The sequence below is a fragment of the Pristis pectinata genome, chromosome 14, assembly GCF_009764475.1.
Source record: "Pristis pectinata isolate sPriPec2 chromosome 14, sPriPec2.1.pri, whole genome shotgun sequence".
NCBI lineage: Eukaryota > Metazoa > Chordata > Chondrichthyes > Rhinopristiformes > Pristidae > Pristis > Pristis pectinata.
The window spans coordinates 46,637,139-46,661,679 of record NC_067418.1 but is presented as its reverse complement, the minus strand read 5'-3'; the positions used below and the strand labels follow the sequence as shown (position 1 = coordinate 46,661,679).

At 46.7% G+C, this 24,541-nt stretch overlaps 1 protein-coding gene across 2 annotated transcripts in view; it reads left to right on the top strand.

Moving 5' to 3' along the window:
• LOC127577928 (ETS homologous factor-like) overlaps nt 1-24,541 on the top strand; it is a 40,799-nt gene that overhangs the window by 5,721 nt on the left and 10,537 nt on the right. For both annotated transcript variants that reach the window (XM_052029619.1, XM_052029618.1), the window contains 5 exons: nt 8,313-8,418; nt 15,074-15,367; nt 17,717-17,776; nt 20,800-20,868; nt 21,613-21,669. In XM_052029619.1, the coding sequence (XP_051885579.1) occupies nt 8,316-8,418; nt 15,074-15,367; nt 17,717-17,776; nt 20,800-20,868; nt 21,613-21,669 (583 nt within the window). In that variant the 5' untranslated portion in view covers nt 8,313-8,315. The remainder of the gene's footprint in view (nt 1-8,312; nt 8,419-15,073; nt 15,368-17,716; nt 17,777-20,799; nt 20,869-21,612; nt 21,670-24,541) is intronic.

The following is a 24,541-nucleotide window of genomic DNA, read 5'->3' as shown; positions in this document are numbered from 1 at the left end:
AGCCCCGTGAGGCACGATGACCTACGTGATACCTTGACCACCAACCCCTACCCCTTCACACTCCCACCCAGCTCCAGGTTAGGCTGATCCCTGGACACTCTCCCAGTCGGTGTGACGCTGCAGTTGGTGTCTGGAATGAGCTGCCAGAAGAGGTGGTGGGAGGCAGGGACGGTAACGACATTTAAGAGGCATCTTGACAGGTACTTGAATGAACAAGGCACAGAGGGATATGGAATTAATGCAGGCAGGTGGGATTAGTATCGATCGGCACAATGGTCGGCATAGATATTGTGGGCCGAAGGGCCTGTTTCTGCGCTGTACATTTCCATGACTCAGAGAGCGATACAGAATGGAGACAAGCCCTTTGGTACACTGAATCTGTGCTGACTGTCCCTTGCCCATTTATTCTAATTCTAGGGAAACAAAGGACTGCGGATGCTGGAATCGAGATGAAAAACACTCTGATGCTGGAGGAACTCAGCAGGCCAGGCAGCACCCGTGGAGAAAAGCAGGCGGGTAACGTTTCAGGTCAGGAGCCTCTTCAGGACTGTAGATAGGAAAAGGGGAATCTTCAGTCCTGAAGAAGGGTCCTGACCCGAAATGTTGACCGCCTGCTTTTCTCCATGGATGCTGCCTGGCCTGCTGAGTTCCTCCAGCATCATTGTGTTTTTTCATTTATTCTAATTCTATATTAATCACACTTTTACTCCCCCCTCGTTCTCAATAACAATTAACCCACCAACCTGCACGTCTTTGGGACATGGGAGGAAACCGGAGCACCTGGTCACAGAGAGAGCATGCAAACTCCACACAGACAGCACCCGAGGTCAGAATCGAACCCAGGTCACTGGAGCTGGGAAGCAGCGGCTTTAATGGGTGAACCACAGTGCCACTCTTCACACAGTGACTCCCACTATCCACCTTGCATGCCATTTTAGTCTCCTTATTTAAGGTTCAATAAACACAAAGCAGGCGGTTCAGAGAGAGTTCAAGATGATTCCTGGAATGAAGGGGTTGTCTTCGGGGGAACGAGTGAACAAATTGGAACAATATTTGGAAGAATAAGAGGTGACTTTATCGAAATCTATGCAGTCCGTTCCCACATAATGAATGGGATCTGTTTTTACACACATCCTCAAGTTGATTTTGTCCATAAGTCGAAAAATACACGTAACTCACTTGATACAGTAACCTTACCACCACAGTATTCTAGTGAATGGCATCAAATACACATCAGACTGAGAAGAAAGAACAATTCCTAAATGTGGAGAGAGAGAGAGAGAGAGAGGAACGTAGTCCTGTTGTCCGTAGGAATGAGCATAAGTATGTACGTCGGACTTTTGAATTTAATATTATTATTTTGCCAATACCAGAGGACGTCAGCTTAAGGTCAGAGGGGAGATGTCAGAGGTAGGTTTTTCACACAGAGGGTGGTGGGTGCCTGGAACACGCTGTCGGGGGTGGTGGTGGTGGAGGCTGATAATAATCGGCAAATTTAACTGACTCTGAAAAATGGAGGGTTGTGGGCTGTGTAGGGTTAGATTGATCAAGGAGCAGGTGTTTATATAGGTCGGCACAACATTGTGGGATGAAGGGCCCGTACTGTGCTGTACTGTTCTATGTTCTATTACGGGAGCTCGATCGTACACAGGGATATCCATAAGTTGGGTGTCCATAACCTGGGGATAGCCTGTAAGATTCTGAGAGGGCAGCTTGCCAGGTCATATTCTGAGGATGTTTCCCCTGGTGAGGGTATCTGGTACTAGGAAGGGGAGAGTTTTAGAATTAAGGGTTCCCCCATTTAAGGCGGAGATGAGGAGGAATTTCTTCCCTCAGGGGATTGTGTATCGGAATTCTCCACCGCAGATGCTGTGGAGGCAGGGCCATTGCATATATTCAGGGTGGTGATTGACAGGGGGTCAAGGGGCACGGAGAGAGTCTGGGAAGGTGGTTCAGCCACGGAGGGGTGAATGGCCTAGCACTGCTCCTTTTCCTTATGCTCACCATTTGGCCAGACTTACCCTGCCTTCACACAATGATCTGCAGGAGCTGCGCAACCCCCACCCCAACGATTACCACACAATTGTCCACAGATCTGAATCTTCAGCCATCCTTGCCAATAACACCATGTTCCGAGGACCTGCAGTACTCCTGCAGCTCCCTGTTGTGTCCCAGCACGGATTCCCAGCCTCAGATCCATCTGCTGTGTGACATAAGCTTTTACTGTTGCATTCTCCACACAAACAGTGGGGAAAGGGAACATCAGATGAATGCTTTATAGTCTACAACCACTCCCTTTGGAAGTGTCAGGACAGAGGCTGTGCTGACATTACCCAACAAGATCACTCAACATCCCATTACTCAATGAAACTGGATCAATGATTTTGCAAGTCATACCTTTTTTGCCACGAAACACCCTGAAGTATAATTGCCAAGATATAGAGTGGAGGTATTCCTCAGGCAGAAGTCTGTGCAAAATATAACTGTCCCATGTCAGGGTTTTCAAACCCTGGTGTGGAACAGGTAGTGATAAGATGTAACTTGGTGTAATACATACAGTGAGAATGGTCATTGGTAATTGGTTTATTATTGTCACATGTACTGAGATACAGTGAAAAGCTTTTGTTGGCATGCCATCCAGACAGATCATTCCATACGTAAGTACATCAAGGTAGTACAAAAGGAGAAACAGAATGCAGAATATAGTGTTACAGCTACAGGGAAAGTGCAGTGCTGGCAGACAATAAGGTGCAAGGCCCTTATTGAAGGCCCTTAAAGAAATCATCTTTATCATAGAAGAGGTCCATTTAAGAGCCTTATAACAAAAGTTGTCCTTGAGCCTGATGGTATGTGCTCTCAAGAAAATAAAAACACAGATTGCTGGAAACATTCAGCGGGACAGGCAGCATCTGTGGAGAGAAAAAACAGTTAATGTCTCAGGTCAAAATCTGCCAGAACTGGAGAAGACAGAGACAAAAAGATAGTTTTGACGTTTTATTTCTCTTTCCCAGTTCTGACGAGGGATTTTCAACCTGAAGTGTTAAATCTGTTTCCAGCATCTTCTGATTTTTAATCCTGATTTCTGGCATCTGCAGTTTTTTGAGCGGAAGCCAGTCTCCCGGGGAATGTTCACAGGATGGAGTGAAAGGTGAAAAACACGACGATGCTGGAGGAACTCAACAGGCCAGGCAGCATCTGTGGAGAAAAGCAGGCGGTCAACGTTTCAGGTCAGGACCCTTCTTCAGGACTGAAGATTCCCCTTTCTTTAATCTTCAGTCCTGAAGAAGCCCCTTTTCCTATCTTCAGTCCTGAAGAAGGGTCCTGACTCGAAAGGTTGCCCGCCTGCTTTTCTCCACGGATGCTGCCTGGCCTGCTGAGTTCCTCCAGCATCATCGTGTTTTTCATCTAGATTCCAGCATCTGCAGTCCTTTATTTCTCTGTGGAGTGAAAGGTGTGGGGTCGGTTTCTATAGACCATTGCATTATGGCAGGGGTGGCACAGTGATGCACAAGTTAGACGAGAACAGTGATTCAGGTTCGATCCTGACCTCCGGCGCTGTCTGTGTGGAGTTTGCACGTTCTCCCAGCGACCACGTGGGTTTCCTCTGCGTGCTCCAGTTTCCTCCCACATCCCAAAGGTGCGCTGATGGTTTTAATCGGTGACTGTAAATTTACACTTAGTTAAGGAGAGACAGGCAAGTGGGAGAGGGTAAGTCACAGGGGAACAGGGAATAAAGAAGGGAGGGCGGTTGGGACCAGTAGGATTGGTCTGCTGGAAGCCAGCATCGACCTGATGAACCAAATGGCCTCCTTCTGTGTCGTAGTAGATAAGTTGGTAAGTTACTAGATAAGTGCCAACTTTACAAAGCACTGGTTAGACTGCGCTTGGAGGACTGTGTGCAGTTCTGGTCGCCACATTACTTGAAAGATGTGATCACGCTGGAAAGAACGCAGAGGAGATTTACCAGGGTGCTGCCTGGATTGGAGGACTTTGGTTAGGGGAAGGGATTGAGTCAGCCAGGCTTGTTTTCCCTGGACCGAAGCAGGTGAGAGTTGACCTGATAGATATATGTAAGATTATGAGGGGCACAGATAGTGTCGATAGTCAAAATCTTTCTCCCATGTTAGAGGTATTAAAGAATTAAGGTGAGAGGAAGGAGCTTTAGAGGGGACCTAAGTTTTTTTTTACACACAGACGGTGGTTGATATCTGGAACTCGCTGCCAGAAGAGTTGGTGGAGTCAGACGCAATCACTGCGTTAAGGGACATTTTGGACGGACACTTAAACAGGCATTGATGGACATGGTCCTAATGCGGGCAAATGGGATCAGTGGAGATGGGCAAAAAGGTCGGCCTGGATGTGTTGGGCCGAAGGGCCTGTTTCTGTGCTGTATGATTCTCTCACTCTCTGACTTCAAGTAACAGGTCTGGCAGGTCTGGCAGGTCTGGTTAAAGTTGACAAATAGCATGTTTGATCTGGCAATGTGCAAACAACTGCAGTAGCACTCAGGCGAATCTTGACATTTATTGTTGCTTTGCCAGTCCTGTTAATTTGGATTCTGGAATCCATTGCCAAAACTGGCTGACAAACTAACCGAAACAAAAACAGAGAACGCTGTGAATGCTCTGCAGGTCAGGCAGCATCCATGGAGAGAAAAACAGAGTTAATATTCAGGTCAAAGTCTGTCAGAACCGGAGAAGACAGAGACAAAAAGATAGTTTTGATGTTTTATTTCTCTTTCCCAGTTGTAGCGAAGGATTTTCAACCTGAAGCATTAAATCTGTTTCCGTCTCCACAGATGCTGTCTGACCTACTGAGTGTTTCCAGCATCTTCTGATTTTTTAATTCCGATTTCTGGCATCTGCAGCTTTTTGGACTAAAGCCAGTTTCCTTGGGAATGTGCACAGGATGGAGTGAAAGGTGAAAAACACGACGATGCTGAAGGAACTCAGCAGGCCAGGCAGCATCCGTGGAGAAAAGCAGGCGGTCAACGTTTCAGGTCAGGATCCTTCTTCAGTTCTGAAGATTCCCCTTTTCCTATCTTCAGTCCTGAAGATACCCTTTCTTTAATCTTCAGTCCTGAAGAAGCCCCTTTTCTTATCTTCAGTCCTGAAGAAGGGTCCTGACCTGAAACATTGACCGCCTGCTTTTCTCCACGGATGCTGCCTGGCCTGCTGAGTTCCTCCAGCATCGTTGGGTTTTTCATCTAGATTGCAGCATCTGCAGTCCTTTGTTTCTCTGTGGAGTGAAAGGTGTGGGGTCGGTTTCTATAGATCATTGCATTATGGCAGGGGCGGCACAGTGATGCACAAATTAGACGAGAACAGGGATCCAGGTTCGATCCTGATCTCTGCAGCTGTCTGTGCGGAGTCTGCATGTTCTCCCTGCGACCATGTGGGTTTCTTCCGGGTGCTCCGGTTTCCTGCCACATCCCAAAGGGTGCGCTGATGGTTTTAATCGGCGACTGTAAATCTACACTTAGTTAAGGAGAGACAGGCAAGTGGGAGAGGGTAAGTTCACAGGGGAACAGGGAATAAAGAAGGGAGGGGGGTTGGGACCAGTAGGATTGGTCTGCTGGAAGCCAGCATCAACCTGATGAACCAAATGGCCTTCTTCTGTGTTGTAGTAGATAAGTTGTTAAGTTACTAGATAAGTGCCAACTTTACAAAGCACTGGTTAGACTGCACTTGGAGGACTGTGTACAGTTCTGGTCGCCACACTACTTGAAAGATGTGATCACGCTGGAAAGAACGCAGAGGAGATTTACCAGGGTGCTGCCTGGATTGGAGGACTTTGGTTAGGGGAAGGGATTGAGTCAGCCAGGCTTGTTTTCCCTGGACCGAAGCAGGTGAGAGTTGACCTGATAGATATATGTAAGATTATGAGGGGCACAGATAGTGTCGATAGTCAAAATCTTTCTCCCATGTTAGAGGTATTAAAGAATTAAGGTGAGAGGAAGGAGCTTTAGAGGGGACCTAAGTTTTTTTTTACACACAGACGGTGGTTGATATCTGGAACTCGCTGCCAGAAGAGTTGGTGGAGTCAGACGCAATCACTGCGTTAAGGGACATTTTGGACGGACACTTAAACAGGCATAGATGGACATGGTCCTAATGCGGGCAAATGGGATCAGTGGAGATGGGCAAAAAGGTCGGCTTGGATGTGTTGGGCCGAATCTGTGCTGTATGATTCTCTCACTCTCTGACTTTAAGTAACAGGTCTGGCAGGTCTGGTTAAAGTTGACAAATAGCATGTTTGATCCGGCAATGTGCAAACAACTGTAGTAGCACTCAGGCGAATCTTGACATTTATTGTTGCTTTGCCAGTCCTGTTAATTTGGATTCTGGAATCCATTGCCAAAACTGGCTGACAAACTGACCGAAACAAAAACAGAGAACGCTGTGAATGCTCTGCAGGTCAGGCAGCATCCATGGAGAGGAAAACATGCCAGTGACCTCGTTGTGGTCCAAGAACCCCCTCAGGATCTGGACCCATAGATGCAATCAATCTTAGCACAATCAAATGCGCAAGGGAGACCTATCTCCCCAGGAATAAAAGTACATTGTTTTATATTCCTTTTTAAATCCCATGGTAATGCTTGAGAGGTGATTGACGGCCCATCAGATGTAGCCTTGACCATTTGTGGTGAGGTGGGGTGGCCAGGAGGCTACCTGGGACTTCACATCCTGAGCACAAGATCGAATCAGAGGTCACTTGTGTAGAGTCAGAGTCACAGAGTAAGTCAGCACAGAAAGAGGCCCTTCCACCCACTAAGTCTGTACTATTAACCACCCATTTTGCACTTGCCCCTTTTTATATATTCTCTTTACATTCTCATCAACTCACCCCAGCTTCTATCCCTCACCTATACACTAGGGACAATTTAAAACTTTAAACATTATTTATACAACACAGTAACAGGCCCTTCCAGCCCAACGAGCCCGCGCTGCCCAATTACACCCATGTTAACCTACATTCTTTGGAGCGTGTGAGGAAACCGGAGCACCTGGAAGAAACCTACGCAGTCACGGGGAGAACGTACAAACTCCTTACAGACAGCGGTGGGAATTGAACCCGGGTCACTGGCGCTGTAATAGCGTCAGGCTAACCGCCACGCCACTGTTCCGCCCCAATTTACTGTGGCCAATTAACCTGTCAACCCACACATCATTGTGGATGTGGGAGGAAACCGGAGCACCCAGGTGGTCACAGGGAGAACATTGCAAACTCCACACAGACAGCACCAGAAGTCGGGATTGAACCAGGGTCAACATTGAATCTAAATGTGTGGCGGGGCCAATGCATCCATTTGTTCTTCTCCCTGATCTAATCAGAGTATCATGTCTTGGAGTTTCGATGGACGTCTATCACCTCATCTGTCTCCACATCACCCCTACACATTTGGCCAACCATCCCAGAATGTCTCAGGGTCACATCAAACTTGCTTTGTCTGAATATTGAACAAATACATCTGTACAGATATCATGTGCTAAGGAACAAATAATTGCCTGTATAAATACCATGGTTAGCTTGCCAGATGATTTAATGTCAAGTGGTTGCTCACTGACTAGCATTACAGTAGATGGTCTAATAGAGAGCGGCCTTTACTTACACAAGATGCGCTTTGTGAATTGAAAGCCGATCACTGCTCACAAGTATAAATACAAGACAGTGCTACTATGATGGTCAATAGAAGTGGTTTAAAGACTGGTCCTTGCTCACATCAGTGGTTCTCATCCACCCTCTGACTATGTCTCTCTACTCTCTAATGGAGCCTTCATTATTGGAAATGGAAAAAGTTAGAGATCCAACAAGCTCTTACCCTGCAGAAAAACTGAGGGGAGGGGGTAGGTAGGGGAAAGAATAGAACAAAGAGCCAAAATGAAAACAAGCGGCAATTCTGAAATGGAAATAGAAAATGCTGGGGATACTCAGAAAGTCAGGCGGCATCTGTGGAGAGAGAAAGAGGCAGCTGGAATTCTTATTCCTCTTTCCACAGCTGCTGCCCGGCCTGCTGGGTGTTTCCAGTGTATTTTGTCTTTCTTTAAGAGGTGAAAGGAAAATTCTCTGAAAGAACGGAGAGATGAAATGGTGGTCAGAGGATCAGCGCTACTGGGACAAAGAAAGAATCATCGGCAGGTCTAATGGTGGCAGCAGAACCTCTGCCTGATGCTGTGGGTGACCTGGTTGGTTGCTCACCTCTAAGCTGTTGTAACTCTTTCTCCTTTTTGTTGCGGTGACTTCAACCATCTTTACAGGGAGGCCGCCCAGAGGAGCTCATTGCTAAGTTGGTTCTCTCCATGTGTTTCCAGATCATGATGGTGCAGGACAGAAGCATTATGAATGCTCAGTTCAGAAACCACCCTACACCACAGCAAGTACCATCCGCTTGGAGTAACCTCGACCTCGAAAGCAACGGTAGGATTATGTAATAATGCTAAATAAACGGAACATTCACAACACCCGTTGAAAATTTGGAACATGAGTGTGACAACTGTATGGTAACTGGCCGTTCCCAGATTACCAATGCCCAGCTAATGGACATCCCTACATGCCAGCGAGCTCCTAAAATATTATTACATTCAAAAGTCTGACGTACGTACATACCTCAATTCCTACAAATGGCAGAACTAGTTCCCTCACTCTCTCCACTTTTAGTAATTGTTCTCTCATATCAGTCTTATGTGCTTCCTTATCGAGTGATTTCTGTGTGTTTTCCGACTTACGAAACAAAATCGACTAAAAAATGGTGCCCATTTGTTAGTCGGGGGTCAGCGTGCATTTGGAAGCAAATTGGAAGCTCATTTTATGTCTTTTCTGGCTTTCATTTCCCTTGGTTTCATTAGAAATAAAATTTGGGAGCGATGTGAGGGGGAGTCGCTAGTTTGTTACTTATCCAATTCATCCCATCGCGGAGCATCAAGCTCTGACCCAGAGGAGAGCTGGCAACAGAAAACAGCCATTAAGTCCCTTCCCCCATCGGCCAACACACATTCACTTTTCTGTCCAGCTCATTTAGACCACAAGAGCAGAATTAGGCCATTCGGCCCATCGAGTCTGCTCCACCTTTCAATCATGGCTGATTTTTTTGTTAACCCCATTCTCCCGCCTTCTCCCCGTAACCCTTAACCCCCTTACCAATCAACAACCCATCAATCTCTGCCTTAAATACACCCAATGACTTGGCCTCCACAAGTGGCAGTGAATTCCACAGATTCACCACCCTCTGGCTGAAGAAATTTCTCCTCATCTCAGTTTTAAAAGGACGTCCCCTTATTCTGAGGCTGTGCCCTCAGATCCTGGACTCTCCCACCAATGGAAACATCCTCTCCACGTCCACTCTATCCAGGCCTTTCAGTATCCAGTAGTTTTCGATGAGATTCCACCCCCCCCCATTTATACTGTCTGCCACCCCCCCCCGCACCCCAATTTGCTCATAATCTTTTCAGCAAACAATGAACCAGTGAACCAAACCAAATCAATGAATCTTTTCAGCAAACAGCCTATCAGTCAAACCAAACCAATGAACTGATATCAGCTGCTCTCACTTCAGCTTTGATCAATACTCACATGAAAAAAGGAATCAAAAACATAATCCAGCTGAATGTGCAAGACCTTTACTAAAAGTATGAATTTTGAAAACCCAGTGGCAATGATGTATAAATAAGAACAGCGAATGACCCAACGTATCCCCCAGTTTATCATTATTATTAAGCCAAGGGAACTACCCAATGAAGGGAATGCCAGAGCAGCATCAGGCACACCTAACAAAGGGGTGCTGATGTGTTCAGAGGCTGGATATCCTGCAGCAAATGAATCACCTTCTAAAGACACCAGGTGATGGTACATATTCCACTTACCAGCATGAGCGCAGTTCTTAACTACACTCAAGAAGCTGGACACCATCCAGAACAATGTGGAGTTTGCAGTGTTCTCCCTATGACCATATGGATCCCTCCCACATCCCAGAGACATAAGATAAGTCACATACCTTTATTAGTCACATGTACATCGAAACACACAGTGAGAGAGGATACAGGGAAGTGAGAGAATGAGATTCATGTGATTGCTCCAATGGCTGGCATAGACACAATGGGCTGAACAGCCTCCTTCTATGTCATAAAAAAATATGAAAAATCTATGAAATTATATACAGGGCAAAGCAACCCATTTGGTTATCACCCATTCCATCACTCTGCATCATTTACTCCAACATCAGCCCACAGTGGCTGCTGTAAGTACTATTTACAAGGTGCAGTGTCAACAGCACCTCCCAAACCCACCACCTCCACCAACAAGAAGGACAAGGGCAATGGGCGCAGGGGAACGCCACCACTTGCAGCTTCCTCTGCAAGCTGCACACCACTCTGACGTGGAAATATGTCATTGCTCCTTCATGATCACAGGGTCTAGATCCCGGAACTCCCTCCCCAACAGTACTGTGGGAGCACCTTCCCCAGAAGGACAGCAACGGTTCAAGATAATAGTTCCTCCCCCTCCCCCCACCTTCTCGAGGGCATTAAGGGATGGGCAATAAATGCTGGCCTTGCCAGTGATGCCATCATTCCCATAAATGAATAAAACAAAGGCTGGCAAAGCATTTGCAAAGGACTGCATGCATGTTAAGCAGCCAAAGCCACATGCAGTAGACAGAGTGAAGGGTTTCCACAGCAGACCCTGTTGGGATTAGCAGCAGGCCACTAAACAGGGAGTGGCGGCTTCAAGAACCTCCCCGTCTTCCAAGGCGATGGAACGCAGCACATGACTAGCCAAGGCAGAGGCGTTCAGTCGGATGTGTCAAGTGGGGTGACATCTTGGGTCAGCATGGACGAGTTGGGCCGAAGGGCCTGTTTTCATGTTGTATAACTCCACGAATCTATGACTCTATACTCCGTAAGTTGATCCCGTCTCCTGCAGCATAGTCATGCAGTGGCAAAGAACCATGTGATGCTCTCACTCAGCAAAGTGAGTTGAACCAATCCTTATTGCTTGATACAAACCCTTGATCCTTCAGGACAGTGGAGGTCAGGATGAGCTCAGAAGAACTCAGCATAATCTCCCCCTGCTGATAATTATTGCAAGAGCAGCAGTAAACAGGACCCAGTTTCAAAGGACTAATAGCACATTACTGCAAATGCAGGAAATCCGAATGAAAGGCAGAACAAGGGTGGAGACACTCAGCAGGTCAGACAGCATCTGTGGAGAGAGAAACCTTTCAAGAGTTAATATTTCAGAGAATGAACACAAAAGAGAGTTAACGTTTTAGATCAGAGACCCTTCATCAGAACGGGGGAAAGTTGAAGATGAAACCAATTCAAAAAGGTAGCTCTTACCCTGCAGTTTCCCTTGGATGGCGGTCTGGAATGTCCTGGAGGTCGGTCTTTAATTCCTGGAGGCTGTAGGAAAACCCTGGAAGTTTGATAACTCCATTGCCTTCGGTTTGCCTCGAATGTGCAGAGATCTGATGGTGCAAAAAACCTGTGCACCTTCGAGGCACCAGTGGGTGCCCACGTCACTCCCTCAGTAACCTGCACCTCCACTGTTGTGAGATACAGAGAGAGGGGAGGAAAGAACCAGAGAAGACTGTGATGGGGTGGGGGCAGATTAAGTAACCAGAAGAGTTTTTTTTATTCATTCAAGGGACGTCGGCTTCACAGGCTGAGCCAGCATTTAATTGCCCATCCAGAATTGCCCTTGAGAAGGTGGTGGTGAGCTGCCTTCCTGAACCGCTGAGGTGTGGGTGTACCCACAGTGTTGTTCGGGAGGGAGTTCCAGGGTTTTGACCCAGCGACGGTGAAGGAACAGCGATTTTAGTCCGGACGGTGTGTGGCTTGGGGGGGCAACTCCCAGTTGGGGGTACCCCACGCTTTTGCTGCCCTTGTCCTTCTAGCTGGTAGAGGTGGTGGGACTGAGGAGTCTGGGTGAGTTGCTGCAGTGCATCCTGTAGATGATACAAACTGCTGCTACTGTGCGTCGGTGGTGGAGTGAGTGAATGGGTGAGGATGGGGTGCCCATCGAGTGACTGTGTGGTGTCGAGCTTCTTGAGTGTTGTTGAAGCTGCACTCACCCAGGCAAGTGGGGAGTGTTCCATCGCACTCCTGACTTGAGCCTTGTAGATGGTGGACAGGCCTTGGGGAGTTAGGGGGTGAGTTATCCACAACAGGATTCCTAGCCTCTGACCTGCTCTTGTAGCCCCATTGTGTGCAGGTAATCCTGCTATAACATGGGCTAACTCAAATTGGATACAACACGACTGATGAATTAGGGAACACTATTTGTATTACGTGGGCCGGATTGGTTACAACACAATTTTGATTGGAAACTAGAGAACCACTGAAGAGTTACTTTGCAAATTGACAATCAAGAGAAAAAACTGTCTTGAAAAAATACCTCTTTCCACGTAACATCCCCACAGCAATCAGAGGCCATTGCCTCTAAGAACACAGGCTGCTAGTCTCACCCTGGGAGACCAGTGGAAATTGACAAGCACTCCCTTCCACTGATACCTGTGATGTTCCATTAAACAATGTAACACACAGCCTTTGGTATTTTCAGCTTGCTGTAACAACCCACAGATATTAAAAAAAACACCGCTATTTTTGAAAATCCTATGGGAAAAATAACTTTGTTATTGCAAGTCTGAAACTCTCCGGCCCCTTTTCCAATTGACCCAATTGCTTTAATAATGCGATTTTCTATAACACAAGGTTTCTTAGGAATGCAACCATCGCATTATAGGAGAACTACCTGTATATGGCTACTGCAATTCAGGTTATAGAACACAGCACAGTACAGGCCCTTCGGCCCACGATGTTGTGCCGACATTTTATCCTGCTCTGAGATCTATCTAACTCTTCCCTCCCACATAGCCCCCTATTTCTCTATCATTCATGTGTCTAAGAGTCTCTTAATTGTCCCTAATGTACCTGCCCCCACAACCTCTGCCGGCAGTGCGTTCCACACACCTTCCACTCTCTGTGTAAAAGAACTTACCCCTGAGATCCCCCTTATACCTTCCTCCAGTTATCACCAGAGTTCCGGCCTATGGCTGCCACATAACTCCACCCCAAGCTCTCCTGACCACCCAATGCAACCATCCTATGGGGTACACCAGTTGGTCCCATCACTTGGAACATTAATACACCCTGAGCCAATTGCATGAGTTTTGACACTTGGCTGGACCACCTCTTTTTCACAGTGCTGGTACCTGTTTTTTAAACTAATCAATGAAAGCCTGCAAGAAAGATGCAAAATGATAGTTGTCTGATAATGTTCCCCCTGGATGGCTAAAACCAATGTTCTGAAGATTAATTCTTGGAGGCTTCAGGCAAATTCTGGAGGTTTGATTAGTTTTCCTCAGGTGGGCTCTTATCTGCAGTTGAGGGAACAAAAGCTGAGGCACCGTGAGGCACCAGTGAGTGCCCGTGTCCCTCCTCTGTAGAGTTCAGCAAACTGTGCCTCCTGTTTTATGGTTTGAATCTGGAACAGGAGCAGCTCCCTTGATAAAACGATGGCTGATCTTCTCTTCTCATTCCCGCCTCGCCTGGTGACCTTTCACCCTTTTCCTTATCAAGAATCGACTTAGTACTACACTAAAAATTGATTGCAGGCTTACCCCTGCTGCCCGAAAGCAAAACAAGAACTCTCACTGGTCCCCCTCTGTCCATTTTCTCTCTCCTCCTGGTCTACCTAGCCCCCGTCACCACGTCTCTTTCCCCTCCCCCACTCTCTACATCTGCCCTTCATCCTCCCACTGGTTCCCCTCCCCACCTCCCTCCCTCTGTTCCATGGTCTACTTTCCTCTCCTATCAGACTCCCTCATCTTTGTAACCTCCATCAATCACCTCCCGGCCTCTGTCGCCACTCCCGCCCTCCCCTTCTCCATCTGCCCATCACCCCCTCCTCACCTGGATCCACCTATCACCTGCCAGCTCTTGCTCTACCCTTTCCCTTCACCATTCTGTACTGCCTATCTTTCAGTCGAGATGAAGGGTCTCGACCCAAAATCTTGACTGTCCATTTCCCTCCTCCAGCTTTCTTATGTGTTGCTCCAGATTCCAGCATCTGCATTGAGCATAGGAGTCGGGACGTTATGTTGCAGTTGTACAAGACGTCGGTGAGGCCGCATTTGGAACACTGTGTTCAGTTTTGGTTGCCCTGCCATAGGAAAGATGCCATTAAGCTGGAAAGACTGCAGAGGAGATTTATGAGAATGTTGCTGGAACTTGAGGGACTGAGTTATGGACAGAGGTTGAGCAGGTTGGGACTGTTATCATTGGAACGTAGGAGAATGAGGGGTCATCTTACACAGGTGTATAAAATCATGAGGGGCATAGGTAGGTTGAATGCACACAGGCTTTTCCCAGGGTTGGGGAATCAAGAACTAGACGGCATAGGTTTAGGGTGAGAGGGGAGAGAATTAATAGGAATCTGAGGGGCAACTTTTTCACCCAGAGGGTAGTCAGTATATGGAATGAGCTGCCAGAGGAAGTGGTTGAGTCAGGTACATTAACAACATTTAAAAGGCACTTGGACAGGTACATGGATAGGAAAGGTTTAGAGGGACATGGGCCAAATACAGGCAAATGGGACTAGCTTAGATGGGAATCTTGGTCAGCATGGACCAGTTGGGCCGAAGGGCCTGTTTCAGTGCTGTATGACTCTATGACTTCATGCAGCCTCTAGTGTCTCAATATTGAGTCCTGCAGGCTGGAACGTGCCCAGACGGAAGTGGAGGGGCTGTTCCTCGAGTTTGCATTGGGCCTCGTTGTAACAGTACAGGAGGTCCCAGACAGGGAGCTCAGAGTGGGAGTGGGATGGAGAATTAAAGTGGCAGGGAACAGGAAGCCCTGGGTCACCCCTGGTGACTGAGGGCAGGTGAGAAACAACAGGACTGCAGATGCCGGAACCGGGATGAAAAACACGACGACGCTGGAGGAACTCAGCAGGCCAGGCAGCATCCGTGGAGAAAAGCAGGGCGGTCAATGCTTCGAGTCAGGACCCTTCTTCAGGACAGGTGCTCGACGTATTCCAAAATTTGGCATAACGTTTCCATCCCTTTTGTATCCTCCAGCTCCAGGTGGGTATTGTGGGGGTTCGTGGCTGCAGACACCTCCCCATCTATGGACCAAGTGCCACGTATGGGAGTGGCTCCAGCACACTCTGGATGCCAACCAGCTGGATGCCAACTGCATCCGTTTTCACGACTTCGACGTCACCGGCGAGCAGCTGTGCTCCATGTCCTTCGAGATCTTCAGCCACGCGACCGGACCTCTGGGCCCACTGCTCTTCAGCAGCCTCGAGAACCTAAAGTGGAGCAGCAAGTTCCTGCAGCCAATGGGGCAGCCATTAATGATAGAGCAGAGAGGCAAGTATTGGTGTTGGTTTATTATTGTCACTTGTACCGAGGTACAGTGAAAAACTTGTCTTGCATACCGTTCGTACAGGTCAATTCATTACACAGTGCAGTTACATTGAGTTAGTACAGAGTGCATTGATGTAGTACAGGTAAAAACAATAACAGTACAGAGTAAAGTGTCACAGCTACAGAGAAAGTGCAGTTGCTTAAAGGTGCAAGGTCACAACAAGGTAGATCGTGAGGTCAGAGTCCATCTCATCGTATAAGGGAACCACTCAATAGTCTTATCACGGTGGGGTAGAAGCTGTCCTTAAGTCTGGTGGTACGTGCCCTCAGGTTCCTGTATCTTCTACCTGATGGGAGAGGAGAGAAGAGAGAATGACCCGGGTGGGTGGGGTCTTTGATTATGCTGGCTGCTTCACCAAGGCAGCGAGAGGTAAAGACAGAGTCCAAGGAGGGGAGGCTGGTTTCCGTGACGCGCTGGGCTGTGTCCACAACTCTCTGCAGTTTCTTGCGGTCCTGGGCAGAGCAGTTGGCGTACCAAGCCATGATGTATCCAGATAGGATGCTTTCTATGGTGCATTGATAAAAGTTGGTGTATGTCAAAGGGGACATACCGAATTTCTTTAGCCTCCTGAGGAAGTAGAGGCGCTGGTGAGCTTTCTTGGCCGTAGCATCTACACAATTTGACCAGGACAGGCTATTGGTGATGTTCACTCCAAGGATCTTGAAGCTCTAGATTTTGTACCCAAGCAATAAAGGTAAAGCTACAACCTTATAACCATGAGAGAAAAGTGCGACCACTGAGGCCTAGTTATTCTCAAGGACAAAGTGTCTCTGATCCTAGCCTCTGTTTCTTCATCATTGTTCAACACAACACGCAATTTGATAAATTTATGTGAGAAGTTGTTACAAAGTCTTTCTGACAGGTTTTTAGCGTGATTCACATCTGGTTCGAACTATGGACATTTTGAAATCTAGTTGGTCTATTGTGGGAAGAGGAGGTGACAAGTTGAAATGGAATCCTTAACATAAAGTCAATGAGAAGTACAGGTGGGTCCATCTGTACCAATTTAGCTCTGTGGCAAGAATCCGGATGTGGGCCTGAGAGATCTCTGGGGCGTTCAGGAGTGGGAGGGTTGTGAATGACCTCAGCTCCGAGCCAGAATTAAGTGCTTCGGTGACTCAATTCTTTTGAAAATCAGGACAGAAAAACTGTTGGAAGTCTAAAATTGAAACAAAATGATCAAAAAGCTCAGCAGGTCAGGCAGCATCTGTGGAAAGAGAAACAGTCAATGATTTGGGTCTGCGACGTGTCATCAAAACTGTGAAAGGGAGGGATGTTAGTTGGTTTTCATTCGGGGAGAAGGTGGGAGATGGTTGTGTGGAAGGGAATGTCTGTGATAGGGTGAGTCAAAATGAGGGTAGTTAAGCTGTCTAATGAGTTGTTAATGGTTAGGTGGCAGGCTCGGCTTATACAAGCAGGGGAAGAAAAACCGAACCTTATCCTTATGCTATTTCCAAACTATAAGCAAACAAAGAATGCAAAGTCAGAGTATACATGGTGATTCACGATGTGAAGTATTTGACGTGGGGTGGCTTGTCAGTGACGCTAACCTAGGCTGCAGCTGAATTTGGATTAATACCAATCCAATGTGAGCCAATAATAATGCTCCCTTCATTTTTCAGTCATGAGGCATCTTGATCAGGAGGGATGACGTGTTTCTGTTGAGTATTTGTATTGTTTTAGAGTCACACAGCATGGAAACAGGCCCTTCGGCCCACTGAGTCTGTGCCCATTTAGACCACGCCTACACTAATTCTATTTTATTCTCCCCCACATTCCCATTGACTCCCCCCAGATTCTACCACTCACCGACACACTGGGGGCAATTTACAGTGGCCAATTAATCGACCAACCTGCACATCTTAGGACATGGAAGGAAACTGGAGCAACCAGAGGAAATCCATGGATCCCTGCCCTCGCAAGATTGGCCCACCTCAAATTTCTACCAACAAATGTATCTCTACACATGAAGATCCTATCATTGTCTGTATAAATATCATGATCGGTTTTCAGATCACTTGTGTCAAGTGGCTCCCTGCTCTGTGTTGTTCTAATAGAGGGCGGTCATTGCTTACACACATTCCCCTTGTGATTCCAAAATCCATCAGTGGAAATAGTTTGTTAGCTAATATAATTTTATTTTCTGTCTGGGTTCTTGGAGAAACTAATCGATTTGAAGGTATTAGTCGCAATAGAGGGCCAAAAATGGTGCAGACGTCAAGGAAACTTTAACATGTATTTGTCATCAACTTTGGAGAATGAAGGAAGTAATTTTGTGCTTTTATATTTAGGTTCCTTTATCACTGACATGGTATTCCCAGTGAATGACACAATTAAATCACAGGCATTCGGTAAGTACCCGCCCACTCATTCAATTCATTCATTGTTCTGGTGTATTATTACAACTAATAAATTTCAAGAAATTAACAGCGTTATTAAACTACAAGGAACATATCAATCAAAACACAAGTGTTACCTGATTACACACACTGTAACCAAACAAATCCACAGAGGATAATGTTCCCAAATCCACAGGATAACGTTCCCAATGCAGACAGGACAATGCTCCTTATCCATAGGACAAACTTCCCAATCCCCACACACTGAACCTTCCCCACCCACGCACTTCCCTCTCTCCATCCACGTACTTAGTCCTCCCCACCCACACGTGCCCCCTTCCCCACCCACATTCTTCCCCCCCCCCGCACCCATGCACTGCCCCTCCCCACACACACACACACCTCCCCACCCACACCCAACCACCTCTTCATTGACAAAAGCGGCTTGCACAATCCCAAGAACCTCCTTCTGTGTATACAGAACCGGCTCTCGCCCGTCCCTCTCACCTCTTTATATTGGCTGTCCCCCCTCTACACTCTCAGTCCTGATGCAGGGTCTCAACCCGAAATGCTGGCCATCCCTCTGCCTCCACAGATGCTGCCTGACCCGCTGAGTTCCTCCAGCAGTTTGTCTTTTGCAGAATGCCCATATTTGGATTGTGTTTGGGTGAATATTCATGGTAATGGATTCCTTCATGCTGAGACTCATGAGGCATTCAGTCCACATTGACCACACTGCAGGAAACAACAGCCTCTCCACCACTTAACAGACCCCATGACTGATCTCCTCCCCACCTCAAAGAAATGAACTCCATGGGTTCCAATGCCCATCAGGGACCTCACACTCCTGGTGATAAGTCTTACTCAAAGGCTGTGTGTGGAGCTAAGGTCAGTAAGACTGTTGCACCGGGAAGCCTCAGTTGTTTCCAAACACACCATAGCACTGAGATCGGAGAATTCACTCCTTCCTTTGAAGTCTTACAGCCTCTCACATCATTCCCACTTCCCACCCCACTCCCCCACCTACCTACCTTCCCCCCACCCCCTCACCGGGATTTACCTATCACCCACCAGCTCGTGTTCCCCCACCCTTTAATTCTGGCTTCGGCCCTCTTCCTTTCCAGTCCCGATGAAGGGTCTCGACCCGAAACGACGACTGTTCATTTCCCTCCATAGATGCTGCCGGACCCGCTGAGTTCCTCCAGCATTTTGTGTGCGTTACATTCGCCTTTCTCTGAACCTGAACTTCTTGTTTGAACCAGCTTTCCCAGTTCACCTTCACAGAGCAGTTAACTATCTCACAGTTGGCTGTGGTTAATTATTTCATGGTCAGCTATGAAATTCATTCTTCTCATTCTTCAACCTTCTCATTCGCTTCCTTTCAAAGCTAAAGAGCCCAGCTTTCTCTCATACCATCATTCATTACAAGGGATAGAGTCTAGAACATAGAACAGTACAGCATAGGAACAGGCCCTTTGGCCCAAGAGGTCTGCGCCAACCATGATGCCAAATTAAACTAATCCCACCTGCCTGCACGTGGTCTGTACCCCTCCATTCCCTGCCTGTTCATGTGCTTGTTTAGAAGCCTCTGAAATGCCTCCATCGTATCTGCCTCCACCACCACCCCTGGCAGCACATTGCAGGCACCCACTACTCTCTGTGTAAAAAACTTGCCCCGCACATCTCCTTTAAACTCCTCCCCCCTTACCTTAAATCTATGCCCTCTTGTATTTGACATTTCCACCCTGGAAAAAAGAGTATCTACTCTATCTATGCCTCCCATAATTTTATAACTTTCTGTTAGGTCTCCCCTCAGCCTCCAATGCTGAAGCCAGGGTTTGAAATGTCTCCCTTGTGTTTCAGTGCCCAAACTGGGAAAAGTATTCAAGTTATTGTTGAATCAAAGCCCTGCACAATTTTATACCTTTCTTTCATTTTAACTTGTTTAATTCTTTCTGTCTTCCTCCATGCATGTAACATTATGACAACTTGTTTCTTAAAGTGAGGCCCAGTGCAATACAATACAAAGCAATGTTATGCTGAATGTTGATGCAATATATGCCAAGCTAAAGTAAGATACTGTAGGTTAAGATTTGGGTTTTACCTATTTGTAAATTTTCTGCTGTGCTCAGATGATTAAGTGGCTCCATGGCTGGCTGGTGCAACAGGTAGTGCAGCTGTCTCACAGGTTCAATCCTGACCTCGGGTGTTGCCTTCATGGAATATGCACGTTCTCCCTTTGACCGCATGGATTTCCCCCGGGATGCTCCAGTTTCCTCCTACATCCCAAAAATATGCTGGTTGGTAGGTGAATTGGCCTCTCTAAATTACTCCTAGTGCAGGTAAGTTGGCAAACACAATCAAAGGAAAGTTGATTGGCATGTGTGATGGAGAATAAGCTGCAGGTCCGCAAAGGAAATAAGGAGAGGGGGAGCGGGACTGCTGGGATTGCTCTGCTGGGAGCCAGCATGGATCTGATGGGCCAAATGGCCTCCTTCTATGTTGTCGTATTTGGTTACACTTTGACTCATCAGTGGAATTATGGTGAAGGTGATTCGGTATGACAACTGTTGTCACACTATGCCCGATTACAGAAGTTTACAGCAAAAAAAACAAGATGTTGGAGGAGGAGGACTCAGCGGGTCTGGCAGCATCTGTGGAGGGAAATGGACAGGCTGGATCAGATGAAGGGTCTTGACCCAAAATGTCAACTGTGCATTTCCCTCCACAGATGCTGCCTGACCTGTCAAGTTCCTCCAGCATCTTGTGTGTTGCTCCAGATTCCAGCATCTGTGGCCTCCAGTGTCTCTATAGAAGTCTATAAGCAGATATAAAATAAAAAAGACACAGGATCACAGTTAGCTATATCAATGACTTTTTAAGTCTGGTTTGAGTTTACTAACTGCCAACATGACTTAGAAGGAAGATGGATATTTGACAGTAACAATGGAAGTTTGGAGAGTACATTTTATTAGCAGCTCTCCATGCTGGAAGCCTAGGCCCTGACCTGAAGTTTGGTATTCTCATTGCCTCAGATCTTGCTGACGAGGGAGAGGTGGGGAGAGCAGAGATTGAATTGAAGCCTATCACCCAGGACACTCCAGGTAATGGCAACTCGGGAAGTTGACATGGCTTTCGAATCAAAGGTGGCGAGACCCGGTTAGTTGTGGCGTAGTGGACAGATATGCCCACCTGACACCATCATCTGCCGTGAAGTTGGTGACAGTGACCTGGAGGGTGGGGGGCTTGGACGGGTGGGGGTATTGAGATGCAAGCCAGCCACACTGCAGGGGACAGAGAGGACCACGTGATTCCTGACGTAAGGCAAGTGGTGGGTTGCTCTTGGTGGTTTGGTGGTGGGAGGGAGTGGGACTTTTGACCCCTGAAACGATGCCGTTATGAGGGGGGAAAGAAGAGATGAAGAGTCCTTGGGCTTAGTGTGGCTCCACCAGGCTCCTCCAATTGTTGACAACAAGCGGCCCCCGCCCTGAGGCAGTGATGATGTCGTCAGCAGTGACACGTACACTGAAGTCAAGTCCAGATTTCCAGCCGCGGCAGTGCTAAAATTCGGCAACACTTAAAAGGCACTTGGACAGGTACGTGGATAGGAAAGGTTTAGAGGGATACGGGCCAAACGCAGGGAAATGGGACTTGCTTGGATGGGCATTTTGGTCGGCATGGACCAGTTGGGCCAAAGGGCCTGTTTCCGTGCTGTATGACTCTATCAGATGGGAATGGGTGCTGGCTAATTATTTGACTCCACATTTGCAGTAATTGGGCCTGAGTTAGTGGATTAACCAATTGAACAAAAGTAAAAACTCTTCCCAATAATCATTGTGTCCTCATAGATTGTCAAGGTAAAGAACACCAAGTCCAGTCCCAGAGACCAAATGGGAAAAAACACAGTAAGTAAATGTATAAACTTGATCCATTATCAAGATTCAAGCATCTCTGTTCAAATTGCCTTGTTGTTCAATGGGTTTATCAGACTCCAACTAGATGCATGTGTGAATCCTGACTGCGAGGGGCTCGGGAGCAATCCTCAAGGATCCTTGGATCGTGGAGATATCTCCCAGAATGCCGGACTGGGCAGGTGGTGCTTTGGTGATGGTGGGACAGTGAACAACAGGCTGAGGCTATGGACCAGACACAACAGTTCAGCTAGCCTCCTATCGTTCATAACCATGAGCCCTCATTTATTATTTGCCTGCATTTGTTCTCAGTTGTTTTGAAGCCCCTCCAGAGCCCTACTCCTCTCTGGCTCTGTAAGCTCCTCCAGCCAACAACCCTACAAGATTTCTGCATCCTCCAAATCTGGCCACTTGAACATCACCATATTTTTTGTTGCGCTATTGACAACCATGTCTTCAACTCCACCAGCTCCGGAGCTCTGGAATTTCCTAATGAATACTTTACACATCTTTACTACGGTCTCTTCTTTTAGTACACTCAATAACGTCTTTGATATTAGGTCACCTTGTCTCCTCGCATCTCATTATGAAGCCAGAATCAAATTTTCTTTGCTAGTGTTTCTGTGGAGCACCTTATATGAAGGCTCCATATAAATGCGCGTTATTATTGTGGTTGTTGTTCTGGGAAGTGTCTGTCTCTCAAACCTGCACTGGGTGAACCTGTGCTAAGGGGATTTGTTTTTCTTCTCAGTCCCAATGCAAGGTCTTGACTCGAAATATCAACATAGACCTTTCGCCTCCACAGATGCTGCTGGACCTGCTGAGTTCTCCCAGTGTTCTGTTTTTTGTTCCAAACTCCAGCACCTACAGTCTTTATTTGCCTTCACCAGGACATTGCCTGGATCGGAGGACTTCAGTTATGGCGAGAGATTGGATAGGCTGGACTTGTTTTCCCTGGAGCGAAGGAGGTTGAGAGGTGACCTGATAGAGGTTTATAAAATTAGAAAGGCATAGTAGGGTAAATAGTCAGAATCTTTTTTCCATGGTAGGGATATCAAAAACAAGAGGGCATAGGTTTGAGGCAAGGTGAAGAAGATTTAAAGGGGATTTGAGGAGAATTTTTTTTTTACACAGTGAGTGGTTGATATCTGGAACTCACTGCCAGAGGAAGTGGTGGATTCAGATACAATCACTACTTTTACGAGACATTTAGGCAGACACTTGAATAGACAAGGCAAAGAAGGATACAGACCTATTTGCGGGGAAATGGGATTAGTGTAGATGGGCAAAAAGGTTGGCATAGAAGCGGTGGGCCGAAGGGCCTACTTCTGTCCTGTACAACTCTATGACTCTATAATGTGAACATGTATCCACCAAGTATAACAGAAATCATTTCTAATGAGTAGATCACCTAGCAATAAACCAACAAATTGTAGTCTTTTTCAAGCTGAAACGCGATAAGTGGAAGGTGTGTGTGTGTGTGTGTGTGTGTGTGTGTGTGTGTGTGTTGTGTAGTTTCCAGATGTTCCTTGAAAGTTGTGAGATATTCCGATTTCTTATGTTGTACCTTTCCAAACACCTAATGGTTTTCAAACACTCCAAGCACTATAATTTCAATGGTTTTACAGAGCAGAAATTCAGCCTATGGTGTGAGGTACTCACAAGAGACAAAGTTGCCCTGTAAGTTCCACTTGGAATTGAAGAGTTGTGTTAAAGATAATATGTGCTTTTCCCTGGAAGCATCAAACTTAAATTACATAGACTAACAGAATCTACGGCATAAGGACAGATAACTTGATTTGTCTTCACTAGGCTGGTGTTTCCATTCTGTGGGAACTTCTCCACGTTCTATTTCATTTAACTCCATCTGGGTATCCTTAAATTTTATTAGCACTGACCTCAAAACCTCCAATCTGAGTTAAGCTGCATTAATACAGTGGTGTCTTGGACCATCAGTTAAGGAGAGCTGAGATGGAGAGCTGCAGGGTACTTTTTGTGCAGTTGTGTAAAGATTCAGGAAAAAGGTTGGCGTGGGCATGGTGGGTCAAAGGGCCTGTTTCTGTGCTGTTCAACTCTATGACTCGGTAGTGTGAGGGTAGGCATGGTAGTGTAGCGGTTAGCGTAACGCTATTACAGCGCCAGCGACCCAGGTTCAATTCTGGCTGCTGTCTGTAAGGAGCTTGTATGTTCTCCCTGTGACTGCGTGGGTTTCCTCCAGGTGCTCCAGTTTCCTCTCACATTCCAAAGACGTATGGGTTAGGAAGTTGTGGGCATGGTATGTTGGCGCAGGCAAGTTGCCCCCCAGAACACTCTACACAAAAGGTGCATTTCACTGTGTGTTTCAATGTACATGTGACCAATAAAAATAGCTTATCTTATCTTATCTTACTGTGTTTGTTAGTCTGGTCCGCTAAATACAATAGTAACCATATCTAATGGATAGTTCACCTAACCATATGCCAATAAATAGCAGCCTTTATCAGGGCCACCTTCAGATGAAAACAGGAGCTCTATATTTTAGAGTTTTCTGATTTAATTCAGAGACTGCTTCCTGTTTGGAACCTTTCCCACAAATACAATATTCAGAACATCTTCCGCCAAATTTTTCCATTGCAAATGCAATCACTGAGTTGCTCATCATGCTTTTTTCCCCCAAACATCACCTCAAGACATTCCTTAATTCCCTGAAAGTCTTCTCACTGGCCGAAGGGTTGGGAGACAGATGACACAGTTTTAATATAAAGGGCAAAAAATCCAAGTGGATTTTCAGTGACTTAGTGGCTTGTTACAATTTGAAATGCACGTGCTTAAAGGGTGGCTGAGGTAGATTTAACACAAACTTTAAAAAGAGAGTTAAATGTCTGCT